Source organism: Podarcis bocagei (assembly GCF_964188305.1).
Source record: "Podarcis bocagei genome assembly, chromosome: 12".
Taxonomy (NCBI): Eukaryota; Metazoa; Chordata; class Lepidosauria; order Squamata; family Lacertidae; genus Podarcis; species Podarcis bocagei.
The window spans coordinates 17,956,953-17,978,331 of record NC_138137.1 but is presented as its reverse complement, the minus strand read 5'-3'; the positions used below and the strand labels follow the sequence as shown (position 1 = coordinate 17,978,331).

The window sequence follows — 21,379 nt, the reverse complement described above, 5'->3', positions numbered from 1 at the left end:
TGACACTTAGCGCTCGCTCTGCAGGCAAACTTCTATTTGAGCTCACAATTTGATTCTGTTATTCAGATGCACAGGGCAGAAAATGAAGGGATTTCTATTTAAGCAGTGTGCTCCTGAGTCACAGATGATCTTTTTGATGTCTATATTTTGCAGATGGATTTTTATTTTTTTTACATTTTCTAGCACCAGCAGCCTTTGAGCAGCTCCCGTTATCTGAATTTGCTTTCATAACTGTTTATCTGCATTCCACCCCAAAATTTATTTCCCCCTTCAGTCGCTCACATTTTCTTCAAATCGCATTCACATTTTTATTCCATTTGTCAACTCACCAAGGGCCCCATTCCATGAAGTGACTTCAGTGGAAATTAAGAACGCCTAGCATCTTTGGGAATCAAATCTTTCTTTTTGTTTGTTTTTACTTGTTTGGTCATACTGTATAAAGAATTTCACTCCCACGTACTATAGACAAGACAGTAAACTCCTGGTAGGTAGAAGCAAAAGGTTTTTCATCTTGAAATCTTTTCCCTTTACCCAGTTACTAAGATTAGCTGTGATTGCTGATTACAACCTTGAGTTGATTTTTATATAACTCAGGTATACAGCTATGATATAACAACATGACCAAAAAATTCCATTGCAAGGAGATTGGGACCAGCTGACCCTCATGGTCCCTTCCAACTCTATGATTCTGTACCATAAGGAGAGCCCTGTTGGTTCAGACCATTCTAGTCCAGAATCCTATTTCTCATAGTGGTCAACCAGAGATGCCTATGGGAGGCCTACAAGGAGGACATCACGGCAACGCTGATGTTAGCTGTTTAACTTGTATTCCACCTTTCCTGCAAGGAGCTTAAGGTCACAGACATGGTTTCCCCACTCCTCCCCATTTTATCAGTGCGACAACCCTGTGAGGCTAAGAGACAGTGACTGGCCCAAGGTCACCCAATGAGCTTTATGGCTGAGTGAGGATTTGAACCCTGATCTTCCAGGAAATACACCCAGCCTGTGACTTTGAATTTCCAACTATTGTATATACTTGAGTATAAGCCGACCCGGATATAAGCCGAGGCACCTAATTTTAGCACAAAAAACTGGGAAAACTTATTGACTCGAGTATAAGCTGGTTCACCACACCACAAACCTGGTGGTGGGTGGCAGCGGTGGAGGAAGAACAAGCAGCCCGAAAGGGTTGCTTCTGGGCTGCTCATTCCTCCACCACCACCGCCGACAGCGGCAAAGGCGGCGGAGGAGGAAGGAGCAGCCCGAAAGGACCCTCACTCGAGTATAAGCCATGTATAAGCTCGAGTATAAGCTCCCAGTCACCAGTCTAGCTGCCACATTCTGGATTAGTTGTAGTTTCTGTATCACCTTCAAAGGTAGTCCCACGTAGAGCGCATTGCAGTAGTCCAAGCGGGAGATAACTAGAGCATGCACCACTCTGGCGAGACAGTCCGCGGGCAGGTAGGGTCTCAGCCCGCATACGAGATGGAGCTAGTAGACAGCTGCCCTGGAAACAGAATTGACCTGCGCCTCCATGGACAGCAGTGAGTCCAGAATGACTCCCAGGCTGCGCACCTGGTCCTTCAGGGGCACAGTTACCCCATTCAGGACCAGGGAGTCCTCCACACCAGCCCGCCCCCTGTCCCCCAAGAACAGTACTTCTGTCTTGTCAGAATTCAACCTCGATCCATTAGCCGCCATCTATCCTCCAACCGCCTCCAGGGCACTCACAGAGGACCTTAACTGCCTTCACTGGTTCCAATTTAAAAGAGAGGTAGAGCTGGGTATCATCTGCATATTGATGGACACCCAGCCCAAACCCCCTGATGATCTCTCCCAGCGGCTTCATCTAGATGTTAAAAAGCATGGGGGAGAGGACGGAACCCTGAGGCACCCCACAAGTGAGGGCCCAGGGGTCTGAACACTCATCCCCCACCACCACCACTTTCTGGACACGGCCCAGGAGGAAGGAGCGGAACCACTGTATAACAGTGTCCCCAGCTCCCAGCTCCTCTAGACAGTCCAGAAGGATGTTATGATTGATTGTATCCAAAGCTGCTGAGAGATCCAGCAGAACCAGGAAACAGCTCTCATCTTTGTCCCTAGCTCGCCGGAGATCATCAACCAGTGCGACCAAGGCAGTTTCAGTCCCATGATGAGGCCTGAATCCCAATTGGAAGGGATCTAAATGGTCCACATCCTCCAGGTGTGCCTGGAGTTGTTCAGCAACCACCCACTCAATCACCTTGCCCAGAAGTAAGCCAAGCTTTTTCCGCATTTAGGAGGAAGTATTTTGACTCAACATGATGTGTACTGTGGCAGTGGGTTGACCCATCATATCATTTTCTTGCACTGTAGCTTTTACTGTTTGTTGAAGAGGGGTAATTTCCAAGGAGCCAAGCTCTGTTGAAAGGAGTGGCACTCTCATTTGGTACAGTTTTATTCCACTGCTAGTGTGGTAAAAGTGTTGGGGTTGTTGAATTGGAAACTCTGGCAGCAGGACCCAGCCTCTCTGTATAACCATAGCAGCTGGCAAGAGGACATAGCTGCTGGTCTGATCTCTGTTGAACTTCAGCAACACTGCTGTGCATGGCTATAGAGGGCTACTGTGGCTGACAGCTCAACAAAGATCAGGTGATACATACAAAAGGTGAATGGGGATTCATCTGGTCCCATAAAACTGCAGACTCTGGCTGGCTCCTCCATCTGATCAGCTCTCAGGCTCCTTGTTTGCTTTGTGGTTCAGCTCCTCATTTGCCACCTGATCATCAGCCATGACAAAAGAAAGTAGAGGTTTAATGTTGAAGAGTCTATATTGTGAAATTAACAAGGAGTCGGGGTGAATGCCAGCAAAAAGAGCATCTGAAATGGATCCCCATGGGCCAGCTCCATACAGCTAAGCTATTACATTGCCCATATTCCATATGTATTCATTTCCCCTTAACCTGACTGAATTTATGTAGGAAACAAGATCCTTTCTAAAGTATTATACAGGTGCTTCCCCTGGGGGTTAAACGTCTCTATGGAGACAATGGCTTGGGGCATTTTGCGCCACATTACTTTTTACTGCCTACATAGCAAAACTGAAAGCAGCAGCAAGTTCCTTCACATGTCATGAAAATATCATGAGAGCAGACTTTAACTGGATTATCACTGTTTTCAGATGCAGGTTATAAAGTAGCAGTCTCTGAAGTCATAGTAACTGAGCACAGAATATGGTTAAAAGCTTGGGAAAGGCTGCTGCATACTGATGCGGTTCATCATTATCCACCGCTGAAAGATTGTAGGGTAATGTTGTAACGAGAGACAAGTGGGTTCTTTGGGTTCAGAACCAAAGAAAACATAAAGTTCTTGAACTTGTGTTCTGGCTACAAATGGAGCATTGCTTTGTGATTTGATTGATTGGGAATTTAGTACAACACATGATAGTCAAACTCCAGCCAAAAAGGGGGTTGGGAATGGCAATCTAATCAAAGCAGCGCATGTAAAAGATACTGTGTGGAAGTGGAGCAGGTGTTTTAGGGCAACAAAAATTCCCAAACAGTTATCCTGGTGTAGAGAACTTAGAGGCAGATATAACGATGACATTCCATACAGCTATGTTCAAGGTCCATACCTGCCCAAAGCTCTTCTTTGTTGCTTTATTGGTATTTATGATGCAAGGTCAACTTCAGGGTTTTCTCTAGTGCAGGATATGCCCTTGCCTAATGTAGTGGAGCTAAAATAAGGCATGCTACCTACACAGTCATGAAATTGAAAAAGACACCTGCTTCTTGGGAGAAAAGTGATGACAAACCTAGACAGCATCTTAAAAAGCAGAGACATCACCTTGCCGACAACGGTCCGTATAGTTAAAGCTGTGGTTTTCCCTGTAGTGATGTAGGTAAGTGAGAGCTGGACCATAAAGAAGGCTGATCACCAAAGAATTGATGCTTTTGAATTATGGTGCTGGAGGAGACTCTTGAGAGTCCCATGGACTGCAAGAAGATCAAACTGATCCATTCTGAAGGAAATCAGCCCTGAGTGCTCACTGGAAGGACAGATCCTGAAGCTGAGGCTCCAATACTTTGTCCACCTCATGAGAAGAGAAGACTCCCTGGAAAAGACCCTGATGTTGGGAAAGATGGAGGGCACAAGGAGAAGGGGACGACAGAGGACGAGATGGTTGGACAGTGTTCTTGAAGCATGAACATGACTTTGACCAAACTGCAGGAGGCAGTGGAAGGTTTTGTCAGGGTCTTGTGAAATAACAATGTTAAACAACAATTGATGACCTCCTTCTACCGGTCCACAATAGAAAGTGTCCTCTCATGTTGTATCACAGTGTGGTACGTTGGCTTGACAGCCACGGACAGAAAGTCTTTACAGAGGGTGGTGAACGCAGTACATGATATCATGGGCTGTCCCCTGAGCCCGCTAGATGACATTGCAAGGGATCATTGCCTTAGGAGGGCGAGAAAAATTCTCAGGAACGATTCACATCCCAGCCAGCACCTCTTTAATCTTCTACACTCGGGTAGGAGATCTAGAAGTATAATCAGTCGTATCAACAGGCTAAAAAGCAGTTTCTATACGTGGGCTGTTAGGCTGCTGGACAGAACATAATATAGTGCAACTGACTTTCAGGGTTAGTGTGTTGTGCGACAAGCACACAGAGTGCAATGAGATTGAGTGTTTCCCAATGGGAAAACTTACGGAAGATCAATTGGAAATTCACAAATTGTTATACGATTAGAGAGAACTTTCAAAAAATGCAACACCAATGGTACCTAACACCATGGAAACTTTCGAAAATGTATAAAAATGTGTCAAGTAATTGTTGGAGATGCGGAGACTCAGGAACTTTCTACCATGTGTGGTGGATATGTAGGAAAATACAGGTATTCTGGGAGAGTATCCATGCAGAATGCTAAAGATCTCTTTCAACAAAAAAACAGAGGCCTACCTCCTGGGAATAACAGATTTGGATATTCCGCAAAAAAGGAAGGGTATATTTTTATATGCGACAGCGGCAGCAAGAGTTCTGATCGCGGCGAAATGGAAGAGTAATGAAATCCCCTCTATACAATATTGGATCCAAAAGCTGACAGAATATGCTGAATTAGACGGTTTATCAGAAAAAATAAAGAATAGAGAAGGCTGAGAGCCTTCAAGAAGTGTGACTAGCCCAAGGTCACCCAGCAGCTGCATGTGGAGGAGCGGAGACGTGAACCCGGTTCCCCAGATTACAAATCCAGCGCTCTTAACCACTACACCACACTGGCTCTCGAAAAGAAAAAGTTTAATTATGAAAAAATGTGTATTGGCAATAAGTAATATGAAATCGAAATATGGAATAGATGGGAGGTTGGGTCTTTAGTGTTAAGACCAATATATGTTTTATTGTTTGTTAAGAAAATTATGTGTCTATGGTTATTCCTGTGTGTAATTTGGTATTTGTGTTTTTTTTCTTTTTTCTTATTGTATCAATAATTTAAAAAAAATTAAAAAGAGATTGAGTGTTTGTTTGTTTGGGAGGGAGACTCGGTTAATTTCATTGTACACAGGTTGTACATTGACAATAAAGGTATTATTCAAGTTTCAAGTTCAAGTTTTATTGCGGCCAAAGCCAGTGACACTAAACACCACAAGATCAAACAACAAGAAATCAACAACAATCTCAGGGGAAAAAAAGAAGGTTACACAAGGGAACTTCGCAGTGTGCCATTCAACAGAAGAGATTTACGCTTCCTAATTACTAAAGTGCAAAATTTAGCCACCTCATATGATATTGAGCTTGAGGAATCTTCCAGTAGGTATTTTCGAAGAATTTCGGGGGAGGATTCCAAATAATATTGAAGGGGTATAAATTTTGATAGAAGCGGTAAAATAAGTTGAACTCGTTCTTCACTATAAAATTCGCAAAATAGAAGAATGTGTGTGACAGATTCTACCTTATTGGACATACAAGAGCAGAGACGCGCATGCATTGGGACCCGCGTGAATTTGCCGTACAGCACTGCTGAGGGCATTGTCTCAAAGCGGGCTCTAGAGAAAGCCCATCTATAGGCTTCGTTAGTGATGTTAGTTAAGTAAGGGGCAGCTGCAAAATTAGGCGAAGCTTTTAAACATTTATATGTCTCCGGGAGTAGGGCGCCTTCTTGTTGCAGTTCGATATCATAAAGTCTCCTAGTGATAATTGCTTTTGCCTTGTTCAAAGTTCCAATAAAAAGATTTTCAGGGTTTAGGCCAATTTGTTTGATCTTATTATTATTATTATTATTTTAGTGCCTCTTTCTGCTAGATCTAGAAGTTGTTGGGCTACAACTCCCTCTGTCTGTGACCATTGGCCAGGCTGGCAGGGGCTAATTGGAGTTGGAGTCTAAAAACATGGAAGTCTACAGGTTCCCTGCCCCTGTGTTAGATGAAAGATCTATTCTACCCAAACTCAGATGGATTCCCAGCTACCAAGAGCACATCCATTCATGAAGCATCAGGAGATCATCCTGGGACTATTAGCCAACCATCTGCTGTACAAATAACCTTCTCCAAGGCACCATAACACAAATGACTTGAAACCTGCTGCCTTGAATAAGTCCTCTGCTTGCTTTAGTATACTTTGATCCTAAGTCTTAGACTAAATACATTTTGGTTTCTTTTTTATTAGCCTTAAGTTTCCAAAACTTTATGGCACACTTGTGTCACATTTTCCAGCATTTTCTCACAGCTGTAAGTTTTGGAAACACAGAGAGTACTCCTTAACGTTTTGCAGCGACGGACGCTGTTCATCCAATGAGGCTTTAACTAGTTAAACAGTGTCCTAAAGATTACTTTTCGAAGTAAATAATGGCAAAGCAATCACCTGACAACAAACTCACCAAATATGACAGGCTGTAATTTTAAGAGGGAGACAAAGTGATACTAAAGCTCTCAGTCAAACCTGAAAATATTAGCTAAACAAGTTGGATCTGTAACAAAATGTTGCTGTGTGGAGTATTCCCCCCCCCCCCGATAGTCTGTACTTCTGGAAGCCTTGTGATTTCCCCCAACCCCACAGATACTTAGCTATTGTGTGTAGATGGTGCCATTTTGGTTACATAAGGTATGGTACTTGGGAGAAGCATTCACTATTACTATAGAGGATTTAGATATTTGTGAACCAGTGTACAGTATTCCAGTGCAGGGGTCAGCAGACTTTTTCAGCAGGGGGCTGGTCCACTGTCCCTCAGACCTTGTGGGGGGGGCTATATTTTGAAAAAGAAAAGAAAAGAATTCCTATGCCCCACAAATAATCCAGAGATACATTTTAAATAAAAGGACACATTCTACTCATGTAAAAACATGCTGATTCCCGGACCGTCCATGGGCCAGATTTAGAAGGCGACGGGGCCGGATCCAGCCCCCAGGCCTTAGTTTGCCTACCCATGTTCTAGTGCCATCATTTTTAGATCCACAGATCACCAGTAGTCATCAGAGCATTCATTAGAAATGCAGGCACCATATTATTATATTATCAGTTTAATCAATGTTATTTATTGTATATTGATATTTTGGATTATCACCTTATCATATATCATATCATATCATATTTTAGTGTATTAAATTACACGATACTTCAATAATAGAGAGCCAGTGTGGTGTAGTGGTTAAGAGTGGTAGTCTCGTAATCTGGGGAACTGGGTTCGCGTCTCCGCTCCTCCACATGCAGCTGCTGAGTGACCTTGGGCCAGTCACACTTCTTTGAAGTCTCTCAGCCCCACTCACCTCACAGTGTGTTTGTTGTGGGGGAGGAAGGGAAAGGAGAATGTTAGCTGCTTTGAGACTCCTTAAAGGGAGTGAAAGGTGGGATATCACACTCTTCTTCTTCTTAATACTTTCCCTTTTTACATTTGGTTAGCTTAGTACAATAACAGCAGACTGGCAATGTGATGCAGAGTATGATGTTTGCTTGCCCATATCACGTGCAGGCATGTGCCCACAAACCAAAACACAGCTGGCATGTCTAATTTTAGCCCTATCCACCCTTGACAAGTGTCCCCTAAAAAAAAAAGGAAAAAAAGATTCCCTTCCCCCTCCCTTTAACAATTTGCTTGATAATATAGCAGCTGACAACAGTCCAACTGGGGTATTACACATGCTTTAAATAAAAACAAAAGAAACCACTGCTGCAGTGCTGTTTTATTTTCTTTTTATATACAAATCTCAGTCAGCAAAGCTGAAGATAGATCTATGAATGGAGTGGCAGTGTAAAGGAGTCTGTACACACATAGCCTGTGTACAGACAATAGATATTTCCATGGACTTGAGATGTGGCATTGGTAAAAAATATTGTTGCTCACTGCACACATTATTATTTTGTTGTTGTACATCATTGTTCCTGGTAAAACTTGTTTGCAGGTTTTTGCAGCTCTAATATGTATAATTGGTTTTATTAACTGTTTAGTGTGGCACTTACTGGACAGTGCTTATGATAAGTAATATAGCGTCTCCTTTTTTCTCTCACGCTGTGATGTCTGACTCAGTTTTATAAGTATTTGGGGTTTAATAATAATATTTAATAAACATGATATTGAAGGATAGGTGAATATTTTCAAACATGCTCATTTGGTCCTTTAAAAGGGTTGGGGATGAAAAAGTTTCCTTCCAGAGTGAAATTGAGTAGACCAGAAGCTTCTTGCATCTACACTAGTCAGTTCCAATACCGTACTAGTTTGTGTGGGATTAGTGGAAGTGTTTGTTTGCAACAATCTTTTCCTATTGACAGCAACTGAAGGGGTTGGGTATAGGTAAAGGTAAAAGATAAAGGACCCCTGGACAGTTAAGTCCAGTCAAAGGCAACTGTGGGGTTGTAGCACTCATCTTACTTTCAGGCTGAGGGAGCCGGCATTTGTCCACAGGCAGCTTTCTGGGTCGTGTGGCCAGCATGACTAAACTGCTTCTGGTACAACGGGACACTGTGACAGAAACCAGAGCGCACAGAAACATCATTTACCTTCCCACCACAGTGGTAGCTATATATCTACTTGCACTGGTGTTCTTTCGAACTGCTAGGTTGGCAGGAGCTGGGACAGAGCTCACCCTGTCACAGAGATTCGAACCATCGAACTTCTGATCGGCAAGCCCAAGAGGCTCAGTGGTTTAGACCACAGCACCACCCACATTTGGTACAGCGCATCACTGTGCATGGAAATACAATTCTCATATACACCCCACAGTCAGTGAGACAGTGCACAAACTATCAGGTATGGAGAGCAAGTTTTGCTACAGCTGAGTTCTCCTAAGTGTAGGGCTTTCTTTTATTAAGTGTGTATCCAATCATGTCGTTTTAGCTGTGTAGCTGCAGTTCGTACTCTCTTGTATTGGACACTCACAATAGCAGAGAATGATGGAGCGTTGAGAACTAGCTCTGATAAATAGAGATGTGTGAGGAATAAATTAAGAACCCAACAGCCCCATTCCGTTCATGGCTATTCAGGCATAAGTCCAACTGATTGCAGTGGGATTTACAATCTAGCAATTATGTTTAGGGTTGCTTCATCATATTTCTGCCCAGGTTCCCAATGTATGTTGCAGGGTTGACCATATATCAGGCTCGATGCAAGACTAAGTCAGATGCTTCAATTCCATTCTAAGGATGTAAGATAGTGATGAAATCAGTGTGACTTAAGTTTGTCAACAGGATGTAAAGGGGACTAGCTGGATCCAATCCAGTGTAGTATAATATAATATAGAATTACCTTCTTGGTTTACAGGAGTGTAACCATTTACATGCTTGCTTGGAAATAGCTAGCACTGAACTTGAACCACCTCAAACACAGTGTTGTTCTATACATGCCTACTCATAAGTAAATCTTGCTGAATTCAATATGGCAGAGCATGTTTTCCTGCCAGATTCTCCCATGAAGACACTGGCTGAATCATACCCAGCAGGTTTGATAGAAAAAACATCCTGCAAAACTGGACATGTTGCGATAAGGAAGGTCAGAAGAGGATGCACTGGAAAATGCAGGGTAACAATTACTTGGTGCAACATCATATATCCATCCTCTCTGCACACAAATCAGAATGGAATCCTCAAGAAACAACTGGAGTTGTCTAACCTTCCTGCAAACTTTGTGCAAAGAAATCTGGATGAAGGCTCAGGAAACAGACCACCTGGATGCAACCCTTTGCATGCAAATTCTTTCTAAGGTTGGGATCCACTTGCAGGGATTGAATTTAGTGGAACTTATTTTGAAGCAAATACGTAGCTGTCAAGTGTCCCTTATTTGAAGGGACAGTCCCTTATTCCAGTGCCATGTCCCGCTGCTGTCCCTTATTGATGGATGTCCCTTAAATGTCCCTTAAATGATGTCCCTTAAATTTCAAAGGAAGCAGCTCCTCTCCCTCCCTCCCTGCCGGCCAGGGAGGAGGGAGGCTCAAACTGTGTTGCTTGGCTGTGTTGCTCACCCAATAAGAAGTCTAAGAACGATTGGGGGGTGGAGCTTCCATGCCTAGTGTGTGGCTCGTTAATGCAAGCTGAGGGGTTTTTTGAATGCTGGACGCCATTTTGTTGCACGTGCTGCTGCAAACTTTGCAGTACAAAGCCAGGCCGGGGAGCCATCTTAAGTTGAGGCTGCATAGGCCTTGTGGTGCATGTGATTCATATTCTATTCAGTTGAACCTCTGGTTACAAAGTTGGTTGGACAGTGTTCTCGAAGCTACCAGCATGAGTTTGACCAGACTGCAGGAGGACAGGAAGACTGGAGTACCTGGAACAGGTGAGGCTGCAGGTCCCTTATTTTGGCTGCTGGCTCCTTTTCAAGGCTGCTGGTCTCTTATTTTCAAATCTGTAAGTTGACAGCTATGCAAATAGGCATAGGATCAGACTCTTCAATTTCACAAGCCAGCAACATCCTGAGTCAGTGACCCAAACGCTACTCCCAGCAATCCACATCTGAAGTATATGGCTCACTATTTGGCTAAGCCAGGCTGCAATGGATATATTGTAGATCTCGAAAAGTTCATCCAAAGTGGGAGTGACTGGTTTTTAATTTTGAACCTCCTAAAAGAAACACACAGTCTCGCCAAAGCACCTCTCCAGGAGCCGTTTTCAGCCCTGAATGCCTGCTTCCCATTCTTTCGCCTCTTTTGGAGCGACTTTCCTGATGCGTGTTGTGCTTTAGCGTGCGCTTTTTGGGTGGGGGGAATAATACTAATTAAAAATCCCGCAGCCCCTTTTCTTGGAGATGCTGCAAAGGTCCTCCTTAGGGGAACCCTCTCTCCAGCTTTCAAAATACAGGCAAAACCCTCAACCCCGTCTTGAGGTGCTTCACCAGTGCCTTGGGTAGTAGTGGCAGCGGCAAGTATTGTTATTTAAAGAGACAGGCAGGCTTTTCCCCTCCTCCTTTCCCTGGCTTGACTTTGCTTCTGAAGCGGCAGCTACCGTGCTGCTGCTGCTGTTTTCACGGGTAACTTTGAGAAGAGTCTGCAAACAGGGGAGAAGGCTGAGAAATCCGATCGCTGAGCGCCCCCACCTCCTTTCCTCCTCCTCCTCTTCCTCCTCCTTTCCCTGGGTTTTAGCAGCAGCAGCAGCAGCGTTGCTGTAAAAGCGCTCTGCTCTCTGCGATAGCCAGCAGAGGGAAGCGGGGCTTTGCTTGCAGCAGGGGCTGGAGCGAGCCTTCTTGGAGGAAATACTGCAGCCTTCTGGACTGCGTCTGCTTCTCGAGGGAGAGGCTGGCCGTGGAGTTCCACCCACCGGCTGGAGGGAAAGAAGGAGGGGTGGGGGTTTGAATGAAAGGCAAGGCGAGACCTTAAACACCATGCCGCTCCGCAAGGGAGGCAGCAGCAACTAGGCTCTCGCAAGCCAAGGCGCCTTTTTTTTTCCTTTTCCCCTTTTTCTTTTTCTTCCCCCCTTCTCCCCCCCCCCCAACAAACAAAAAAACCCCGGTCCCCGCCCCCTTTTTGGCAAAAAAAAGAGGGGGTAAAAAAAGGTGGAGGGAGAAGGATCTGCGAGGACGCTGATCTGCAGAGATCCTGAGTTTTTAACCCGGTCTTCCTGATTTCTCCAACCGGAATCCCCCCTCCCCCCCCCGCGCACCTTTTTTCAGACACTTGGCAATTGACATTACTTCAAGCCAAAGCGGGTGGGAGGCAGGAAAACCCTGCTGTGTGGGGAGGAGGGGTGGAAAGAAGAGCGCAACAATATATTTACATCTCTCTAGCTATAAATTCTTCCTTCTGCAATTTTTTCCCTTCTTCATTTTTAATTATTATTTTTTTTAAACACAAAAACCTTTCCCCCCCACACCTTTTTTTCTTTCTTTTTTGCTTCTTGCTGTGTTTGGAACTAGCGAGCGGTTTAGAAGGCAAGGAAGTCTGGACAGAAAAGAAAAGAGAGCGCCTCTCACCAGTCATCCGTACTGTCAGGAATAGTGGGGTTTTAAGCGGAAGAAAGGCCTGAGGCTCTAAACGAGTTTCCCTGCATCGGAGATAAAGATTCCAGCTACATGGGCAAACGCTTGGAACAGCAACCAATGTACCCTCAGTACACTTACTATTACCCTCATTATCTCCAAACCAAGGTACGTGGTGGGTGTACTTGCTAGCAGGACTTCCTGGGGTTCTCCAGCAGCGTCGATATGATACCATTAGGCACTTAGTGGATGATGGATAGTTGATTGGCGTAAATTACAGGCATGCTTGCTTCCTTCCTTCCTCTCTCCCTATCTGTCTCTCTCTCTTTGAATCATGAAGGAGTAGAACTAATGCCCAACAAATGCAGCCAAAGGAGAGAAAACATTATTATTATTATTATTAATAGTAGCAATGACAATCAATGGAACTAGCAAGGTCAGAATGGATTTAACAATCTGCTGTGTGTTAAAAGCAAAAAAGAAGAGGGGGGGGGGGAGGTTTTGTTTAGCCGAGATCTTTTTATTTGTGCTTGTGGGTGGGAGCGGAGGGGTGGAAGGGGTGTACGTGTGTGTGTAGACACACACATTATTTTAATTAAAATGAACCAGCAGTACCCAGGTAGCACCCTCATTACGCGACAGGAACTGTCTGGATAGTGTCAGCCCTGCGCCTGGTGGGTTTAAGGGGACTTTGGAAGGTGATCTGAGCTTGTGTGCGTTTGGAGTGATAAAAGCATTTTTTTGCTGTTAGGAGAGGCATTGTGGGCACTCCCAACTTTTAATTTGACACACATGTGAAAGCCCGGCCGGGGTTAAGGGAGGGCAGAGAGATGACCTAATAAAATCCTTGGGAGTTTTTGTGCTTGCCGGTCTGAGGTTCTATTAAACATTGATAATGGGATGAGCATGCACTGTGTTGTATTTGATAGGTTTGCAAATAAGTGCTCGCTACTTATAAATAGAAAGCAGGAACCCTGGTTGAGGTGTCTTTCTCAATTTGTGTTTTACGTGTGTGTGTGTGTGTGTGTGTGTGTGTGTGTGTGCATCAAATAGCAAGTCCGGCCTTTATCTGCTAGTAAGACTGAACTGCACCCCACCACAAAATGAATTAAATAGTGCATTGTAGATTTTTTTCTATTGCTGCTGCATAGTTCTATTCCCGGTAACCTATATTATTAGTGAACTTTCCAAAATACGGCTATGCCTCTCATCCTCCCACACATGCTCACAAACATGAATAATTTTTATGCCATCTTTCGAAAAATTACTACCTCGAAGTTTGACCTTAGAATTGTTAACATATGTGAACGCTTTTCCGGGAGAATACAAACTTGTAATACGTTTGATGAGTTGAAACACATGGGGTGCAATGCTTTTTTGGGAGGTGACTGAGCATTCGGTGGTTTTGGTTCTGGGTGTGGCAAGATCATCACGGTTTTCTGTTGCTGTGTTCACTTTTACCACTTCTGGAATCACTTTTCAGTTTGGATTTATCGTTTGACCTCTCAGGATATGAAATGACCAGTCATGAGCAACAAGCGTGTAGTTAGGTATCTGACACTCACAAGGATGTGTGTGATGAGAACCTTTTTCGTTTCTAACCTGGGTACCACTAATTTGGTATACTGCAGTACTTGAGGAATCTTTGTGCCACATCAAGCCCTTTTTGAACAATTGTTGTCACTTTTTCTCCTTCTTCTCAAGGTCGATTCAAGTTGCATTTTACCTCTGTGACGATTTGGTATATATTGCTACTACTACTGCTGCTGCTTCAGCAGAAGCCTGTAGCTAGCTTGACTGCTATACAGTATTGTCTATAGTTTTAACTGTTTGGAGGAATGGGGATGAGACACATGGCATTCCTCAAAACCTGGCAAGCGAAGGACAGGGAACAATTTATAGGGATTTTGTTGTTGTTTTTGAAAGAACAATAGCTTCAAGTACTTGATGAGGCATTCCATGCCTTTTACTGATGTAGCTTAAATGAAGCCACTCTTGCTGTTCTGGAACTCCTTGTTTCTACTTTGCAAAATACGCTTTGGGGAAAGCCTAACCTTGTGGATGGGTCAAAAATAATAACAGCCATTTATTTGTACAGGGACATTTTTTTTTAAAGGGCTCTCTTAAAGTATACCTTGAGGATGCCAATATTCTTTCAAAGCATTTGGCATTAAAAAAAATGGTTAGAGGCATTAAAATGTGGATTAACAATAGAGCATATAACACTATATAAATATTATTTTTTAAAACATGCTTTTTTCTTCTTTATTGCTGTTGAATTAGGTGGGTACATTCATAAATATAGACATTGTTACAAGCTGTTCAGAGTTCTAGTGAAAACATCTGAACACGGAGCGTTAAGTTTTCTTTTACTTCATGTGTGTTAGTAGCTACACATGTGTTTGTTCATGAACACACACAAACAAAAGCCAAACAAATGTACATAATGGATATACAATACAATGAATACACATACATGTTTCTGCGGTATCTTACTAAAGATTTTAAAGGAGTGCAGACAGGCAATGTCTGGCTATCTTTTCCTTGAAGCTATTCATCAGATTATGAGACTTTTTTAAAAAATAGAGCAATCATTTCTGTCAGACTAATATTTTGGTAACCAAATAACTGTAAAAGTGATCATTATCACAGAAATAGATAATAATATATTGCCAAATTACTTCATCCATACCAGGAATATCACTATTAATATTGAGGGAACTCAACAAAATGATATAATCAGAATGTGCACCGATATGAACTCCCATTTGAAAATCAATACATAGGTTAGTGGCAGTGCAGTTATTAGAAATTACAGAGAGCTGCAAGATATTAATGTGTAACACATGAAGCACTCATAATGTGGCTTGCCTTTTTCAATACAGTATATCTTCGATGTTTTCCTCCAGGTTTTTTATTTATTTAATCTTTTCACACTTTGAAAGCTGCCATTATAAACATACTTGCAAGTGCATAAGCCCCACTGACCACAATGGGGCTTACTTCCAAGTAAACATGAATAAGGTTGCACTGCACATTTACAGTGTTAATGGGCACTGGCTCTGTTATTTTTAAAGTATTCTTATATGGTGCCCAGATGAAATGTTGACTTCAGGATTTGTTACAAAATTAATGTCTGCCTTTTTCTACACACTTAAGCCATTGTTATCATATGGGTCACCTATCCTACACATTCTGCAGAATACGGAATGCATGCAGTTGGGTTTGAGCTCCTGAAATAAAATGTCTTGTGTTAGAATATAAATGTTAAGTTTGGGCAAACTCAGCCTAATCGGATATAAAGATCATGTGTTTTTTTCAAAAATGTGTCTCCTTTCCACACGTTAATGAAAATGCCATGTAATTTCTTCTTTCTGATGGGGAATTGTCCATGCTAATTTAGATTGAAATTATAGCAGCATTGTAGACAAATCTTCATCCCCAGACTAGTTATTTCAGGCATGCTATGAATCTAAGTCCATCCAAACACATTTTGCTGCCATAGTAGAATAGAATATATGGCCTTAGACTGCAAAATCATATTTTAAAAGGGATTCATGCTCGTCACACAAAATCAGGATGATTTACTGTTTGCTTGGAACTCATGCTAAATATATATATGTTATTGCTGTGGGTTATGTGGTGGTAACATAATTAATAAAATTAAGGGATTGTTTAGCTGTGTAGCACAAATCATTGCTAACAATGAGAAGAAAGAGGTGTCCCTTCTGTTTGGTGGCTTGTGTTCGAGATGAAAGGATTTGACATTTATATATTGGAAACAATTCTAGCAAAGCTCGTTATTGGAGTTGAATCCGTTCTGTTTTCTTCACTTGGGAGTAACTATTTTCAGCAGTGTGCCAAATCAGCAGTGGTGTTTCGGTTCATAGTTATCTGTGAATGGTTATTGGGTTAATAATTTGAAGCCTGGATGAAACACTGCCCATTAGTATAGTCCTGCTCACCTGTACATTCAGATCAGCTGTGTTGGGTTTTCAGTTCTAGCCTATTGTCTGCTTTGGGGAAATTTTGACTGTTGTCTTAAGTCACATGGCGTTTCGTTGCGCTTTCGGATGAAACAACTGCAACTTCAGAAAGAAGCTGTGTGCAATACAGTGAAACAAACGTACAGGTTGTAATCATGTCATGGGAACAAATTTAATGAAAAGATGTTATTTCAATGATGCGTATGTGGATATGAAATGTATGCAGCATTGAGATTTTATTTCTTTGGGACCCTAAGGCTCTGAAAAGCAACCCCAATAGGCACATGAGCAGCAAATGGGAGATTGCTTTGTATATCACTGCTGAGAATTTTTGTGTGGCTACTTTTGCTTATCCCTAAATCACTTCCAGTAGCTATGAGTTTATAGGAAGGAGATCACCAGAAATGTGTGTATAATTGTGAGAAAAGTAAAAGGTGTTTTTCCCAAAACAGGTTGCTTTTTTAAAAAGCATTTTTAAGTCACTGTTTTACATAAAATAAAATATACCACAAAACTAACCACCCTCCTGCTTTCTTTCCCCCCATCTAACTAATCAAGTGCTCGTTTCTCAGTTTACTGCATTTCCCCCTGTTTTGGCCATCTGGCTTTACCAAATGCCTTGAGGAGAGTCTTCCAGATACTAAGATGCCTGACAAAGCTCCCCCCCCCCCTCTTCTGACTGGTAGTGTTCAGCTAGTGTGTTGGTGCCTGGTGTGAAGTAGGGGTCAGGTGTAAGGAGTATTTCATCAACCGCACACTGATTTCAGGCTGCATTTCAAACCATCTGCAGCTTGGATAGCCGCCAGGGCTCAAAAGTCTTGCTTGGAGCTTATAGTGCCAAAGTAGAGGCAAATGTGTGCAAATAGAGAGAAGTGCATTTCCAGGAATGAAGTTGGTATTCACTTAAGTCCTTGTTTGGGTTGATAAATGGTAGCATTTCTGTCTCCCTCTCTTCTCCCCACCTCCCACCCCTCTCAATGTCTCGCAAAGCTGCCAGAGCCGGAACCTTTTATTAAAATACATGGATAATAATGGATTGACCTTTGATTGTAGTAAAGTTTTTGGATTAACATCCAGCCTTGGCACATTGCCATCATTTTTGATATGGAATAGGAAAGCATGAAATTTGTTTCCCTTAGAAACTGAGAAATGCAGACTTGTCCAACATAATTTTCGCATACTTACTGGTTTAAAATTATTTCTGTTGATATCAAGGGCACGGCATGTTTGAATCGTGTTTTGACGATTCTTTCAGAATCTGCATTGCACTCTCGCCTCCAAACCCCAATCAACTTTATACTCCTATGCCTGCTATAGGGCTGTGCTTTATAAAACAGGCAAATGGTTTTGCCCCCTGAAAAAAAGATGCACGTGTACACATTCGCCAAATCAGGCCTCGAAGTTCAGAGGATAAAGATCTTGCTAAAGCAAATACCCAGTATTAATATTTGTTGATGCATAGCAGCATATTACACATAGCATAGTTAAAAAGTCAACAGCCGTTTTAATTCCAAGAATGTGCCCTGATTTGCATGAAAGTCAGATGAGGGCAGCTGTCTAGAAAGAGCACCTTGGGTTCACTTTGGGTCTCATTGTAACAGGCAATGGACAACCTTAACTTTGAAATGATAGGATGTCTTCTAGTCTAACTTTGCGTTACTCGTACTTCTGGGAGTTTCAAGTTCATACAGAACCCCGATCTAGGGTATCTGAAGTCCATCATGGGAAAATACAAGTAGTCATTCAAAAGAGGTACACAGAGCTGTGAATGCACTTTAAGCTCTCTTTTGTGGCTAGTCGATGATGCAGCTACTGGCTGGTTGTTCCATTGCCTCCTGTTGGTGGAACCAAGTATCTTTTTCTAGGGTAGGATGCTTCCAGCTCAAGCAATAGGTGTGGGGTGCTTTTTTCCTCTAGTAACAGAAACTCTAGGAGCTTCCAGCTTATTTGCCCATTTATTGTCTGTTCTGACTTGTAGCAGCTCTCTAAGGCAGCTGATGCTCTCCAGATGTTGGTTGGACTCAGCAAGCATGACTTGTGGTCAAGTATGATAGGTGTCCTATTGCAACATCCCCCATGGGCAACACCTTGGCTGTATCCCTGCTCTAGGGTCTTGCAGCAAAGTTTTTTCACATTACCTGCTACTTGAGGTGTTAGTGGATAGAAGAAACCAGGATCTTCTCCATCACAAGTATACAGAAGGTCCCAGGGATGTTCATGTGAACACACACAGTAGGATGAAGAGGCAGGAGCAGTGGTGGCAAGGGGACAGGTGAGCAAATGTACTTGGTTTCAAGTGTTACTCTGATATACTGCAGTCACATACACTTTAAAAAACACATGCTTTCAGGATTGTGGGCCCAGTTCTGTGGAGCTCATTTGTGGCTGAGAATAGACATATCTCCTCCTCCCTGCTGAACTTTAGGCACTTGGTGAAGACTTTTTTTTATTTCAGCAGTATTTAAAGATGGGTTTTCTAATTTTAGTTAATTTTAACCAAGCGTATCTTTTGTGACCTCATTGTACACTACTGAGACTGCTGTATTAAGTGGTACACACATTGCGGAAGCAAGTAGATAACTAAATACAGTGGCCCCTCTGGATACAACCTTAAGTTGTTCTGGGGGTCTGTACGTACGCTGTAAAGTCCACATCTAGAGGCGCCACTTCTGAGCACATGCGCGGCACAATAGAGCGCTTCTGCACATGCACACGTGGCAAAAACTGGAAGTATACACTTCCGGGTTTGCTGCATTCGCAACCCAAAAGTTACGTTACCCGAAGGTTACGTAACCCGAGGGTCCACTGTAACAGAATTTAACGCGTGGTCATGGTGTGTTCATAGCCTCATGCTGTGTTCTTTCCAAGTTATCACAAATTGATACTCCGCATTTCAAACAACAAAAACTGGTGTCCGCCCTGTCACACCCACCCCACCCCATGATGAAAACACTGCTAATGGTTATAGGGGTAAATAATAGCAAAAGTTTCGCCAGAATTTGCTGAGTTTTTAAAAAAACCCTTTTTGTTTTCTAAGAGTTCTCATAAGCTGCAGCTGTGTGCGATTAAATGCAGTAATATCAAACGCATGTGTGAATTAGGGCTATTGTAATATACCAATAAGATGCAGATATGAAAGAGAGACAGTTGTCCTATTTTGAAAGAGAGACAGTTATCCTATATTGTCATTATGTCTGTGGTAGGTTTATTTATTTATATATTCTGTCCTTATGTTGAAGTGTGTGTGTGTGTGTGTGTGTGTGTGTGTGTGTGTGTGTGTGTAGGTTCCAGTTTCTACTTATATCCCCCCCCCCTTTCGACCTTGGGAACGAACGAAAGGGTGTCTTTTCATTGTGATACATTTGAGTGGACTGCTGAAAGGATGATCAGAGGGGAGAGTGATCCGTGTGGCCTGTGCAGACAATGGCTCATATATCTTCATGCACAGTAGCAGAGTGTACTTACGCAGTTGCATATGAGACTCAATCTTCCCCTCCGAGTAGATATTGCTGTTGGTTTGTGCAGTGATGGTCATTTGTTGAGGGGAGAGATGCCTGCATCAGCCCCTCCTTGTGGACTCTAAAGAGGTGGTTCTGTTGTCGGGGCCAGCAGTGGAAGCCCTCTGTTTGAAGGAGCCTGCACAAGCAGGAGTGCGGTGCTGTGTCTGCACACAGGCACAGGGCGTAATATTCTTACCTTCCCAACACATTCCTGTGCATGCATTCATACTATATCCAGAAAGGTACTTTGCTCATGGGAGTCTCTTCATGCAGAAGGAAGGGGAATGAATGGGATTAAATGTGCAAAACTTGGAGAGAGACTTAATTCTACTCCAAATGAACTTGGAATGAATGCTCCCATAGCTTTCAAGTTGCTTTCTGAGATTATCTGAATCTCAGACCAAACTGATAGGGCTTCTGAAATTGCATGTAAGCTTACTATTAACAATAATAATTAAAAACAGCCACCACCTTATTCTTCAGGTCTTATATATATGGGCTTGCCCTGGAATGAAGATCAATCAAAGCCCTATCTCTCTGTGCCAGTTCTCTGTCCTGGAAGTGAACAGGGGAAACAGTGTCTTTTCTGTGGTGGTGCCACAACTCTGGAACACTTTCCTTGTGAAACTCTATCAAACTTTCTGTGTATCATTCACCACTGTTATTTCAATGACCTCTTAATGTACAACATATTCTGCCCTTTCTGCTGTAATTCATTTAAAGTGTTGGTTTTCTCATACAGGGCTTGCCTCCCCTTTTTTTGAGGGGGAGGGGGCCGTGGGCACAGCAGCTTGAGTTGGTGCCGTTAATTTGGAAGAGGCAGGATATGCAAAACAATAATTCACTTAGGAAATAAGTGGAAAACTTGAGCAAATAAAATGGCGGCACTCTTAGGGCAGTGGACACTTTCCTTGTGTGGGGGTCCTGGATAATGCTCAGCCTTGCCAGCCTCTGGAGCTGGTATTGATATTATATGCTCTGCTGTTTAAAAACTGTCTGTTTGTTGTACTTTTATAGTAGTGCTGTATGCATCATCACATTTAGTAGAGGAGTAGATATAAATAGGCTATTTTAGGTAACATGCTCAGTTTCTGAAGGTGCACAATGTTGAATTAATGCCTAGTTAAATTAATACTGTTGGTTTGCATTTGTCTGGTGGTGACTTTCACTCTTTTGCTGTCTCAGCTCAGTAACTTGTTAGAAACGCAAAGATGAGCATACAACCCTTTTGACGTACAATAAGAGTCTGAACAAAAACTTTATTTTAATAAACGTGATTGTTTCAGGTGAGGTAGTGCACTTGAGGTTTTCAGAAAAAGAACTCCAGCAAAAACAAAACAAAACAAAAAAATGACTTGAATGACTAAGAAAAATAATGTAGTTAGGGGAAATTTTCTGTTGTTTCTTGGTTAGGTTGTATTGTTGGGCATGTATCTGTCTCTTCTCGTTTGATTTTACTTGTTATAGCTGTGTATAGGGTGAAAAGGAAAAAAAGATCAAAAAATGTTCATTAGATGTC

At 42.6% G+C, this 21,379-nt stretch overlaps 1 protein-coding gene across 9 annotated transcripts in view; it reads left to right on the top strand.

The window, feature by feature from the left end:
- Positions 1 to 21,379, top strand: part of RBMS3 (RNA binding motif single stranded interacting protein 3) — a gene marked incomplete at its 3' end in the record, with an annotated part of 773,357 nt that overhangs the window by 267,566 nt on the left and 484,412 nt on the right. Inside the window, exon 1 of one of the 9 annotated variants that reach the window (XM_081164686.1) lies at positions 11,568 to 12,542. The exons of 6 other annotated variants lie outside the window; for them this stretch is intronic. In XM_081164686.1, the coding sequence (XP_081020812.1) occupies positions 12,468 to 12,542 (75 nt within the window). In that variant the 5' untranslated portion in view covers positions 11,568 to 12,467. Of the gene's footprint in view, positions 1 to 11,567; positions 12,543 to 12,771; positions 12,811 to 21,379 lie in introns of those variants that run through there. 2 more of the 9 variants (XM_081164685.1, XM_081164687.1) reach the window with 2 other exon arrangements.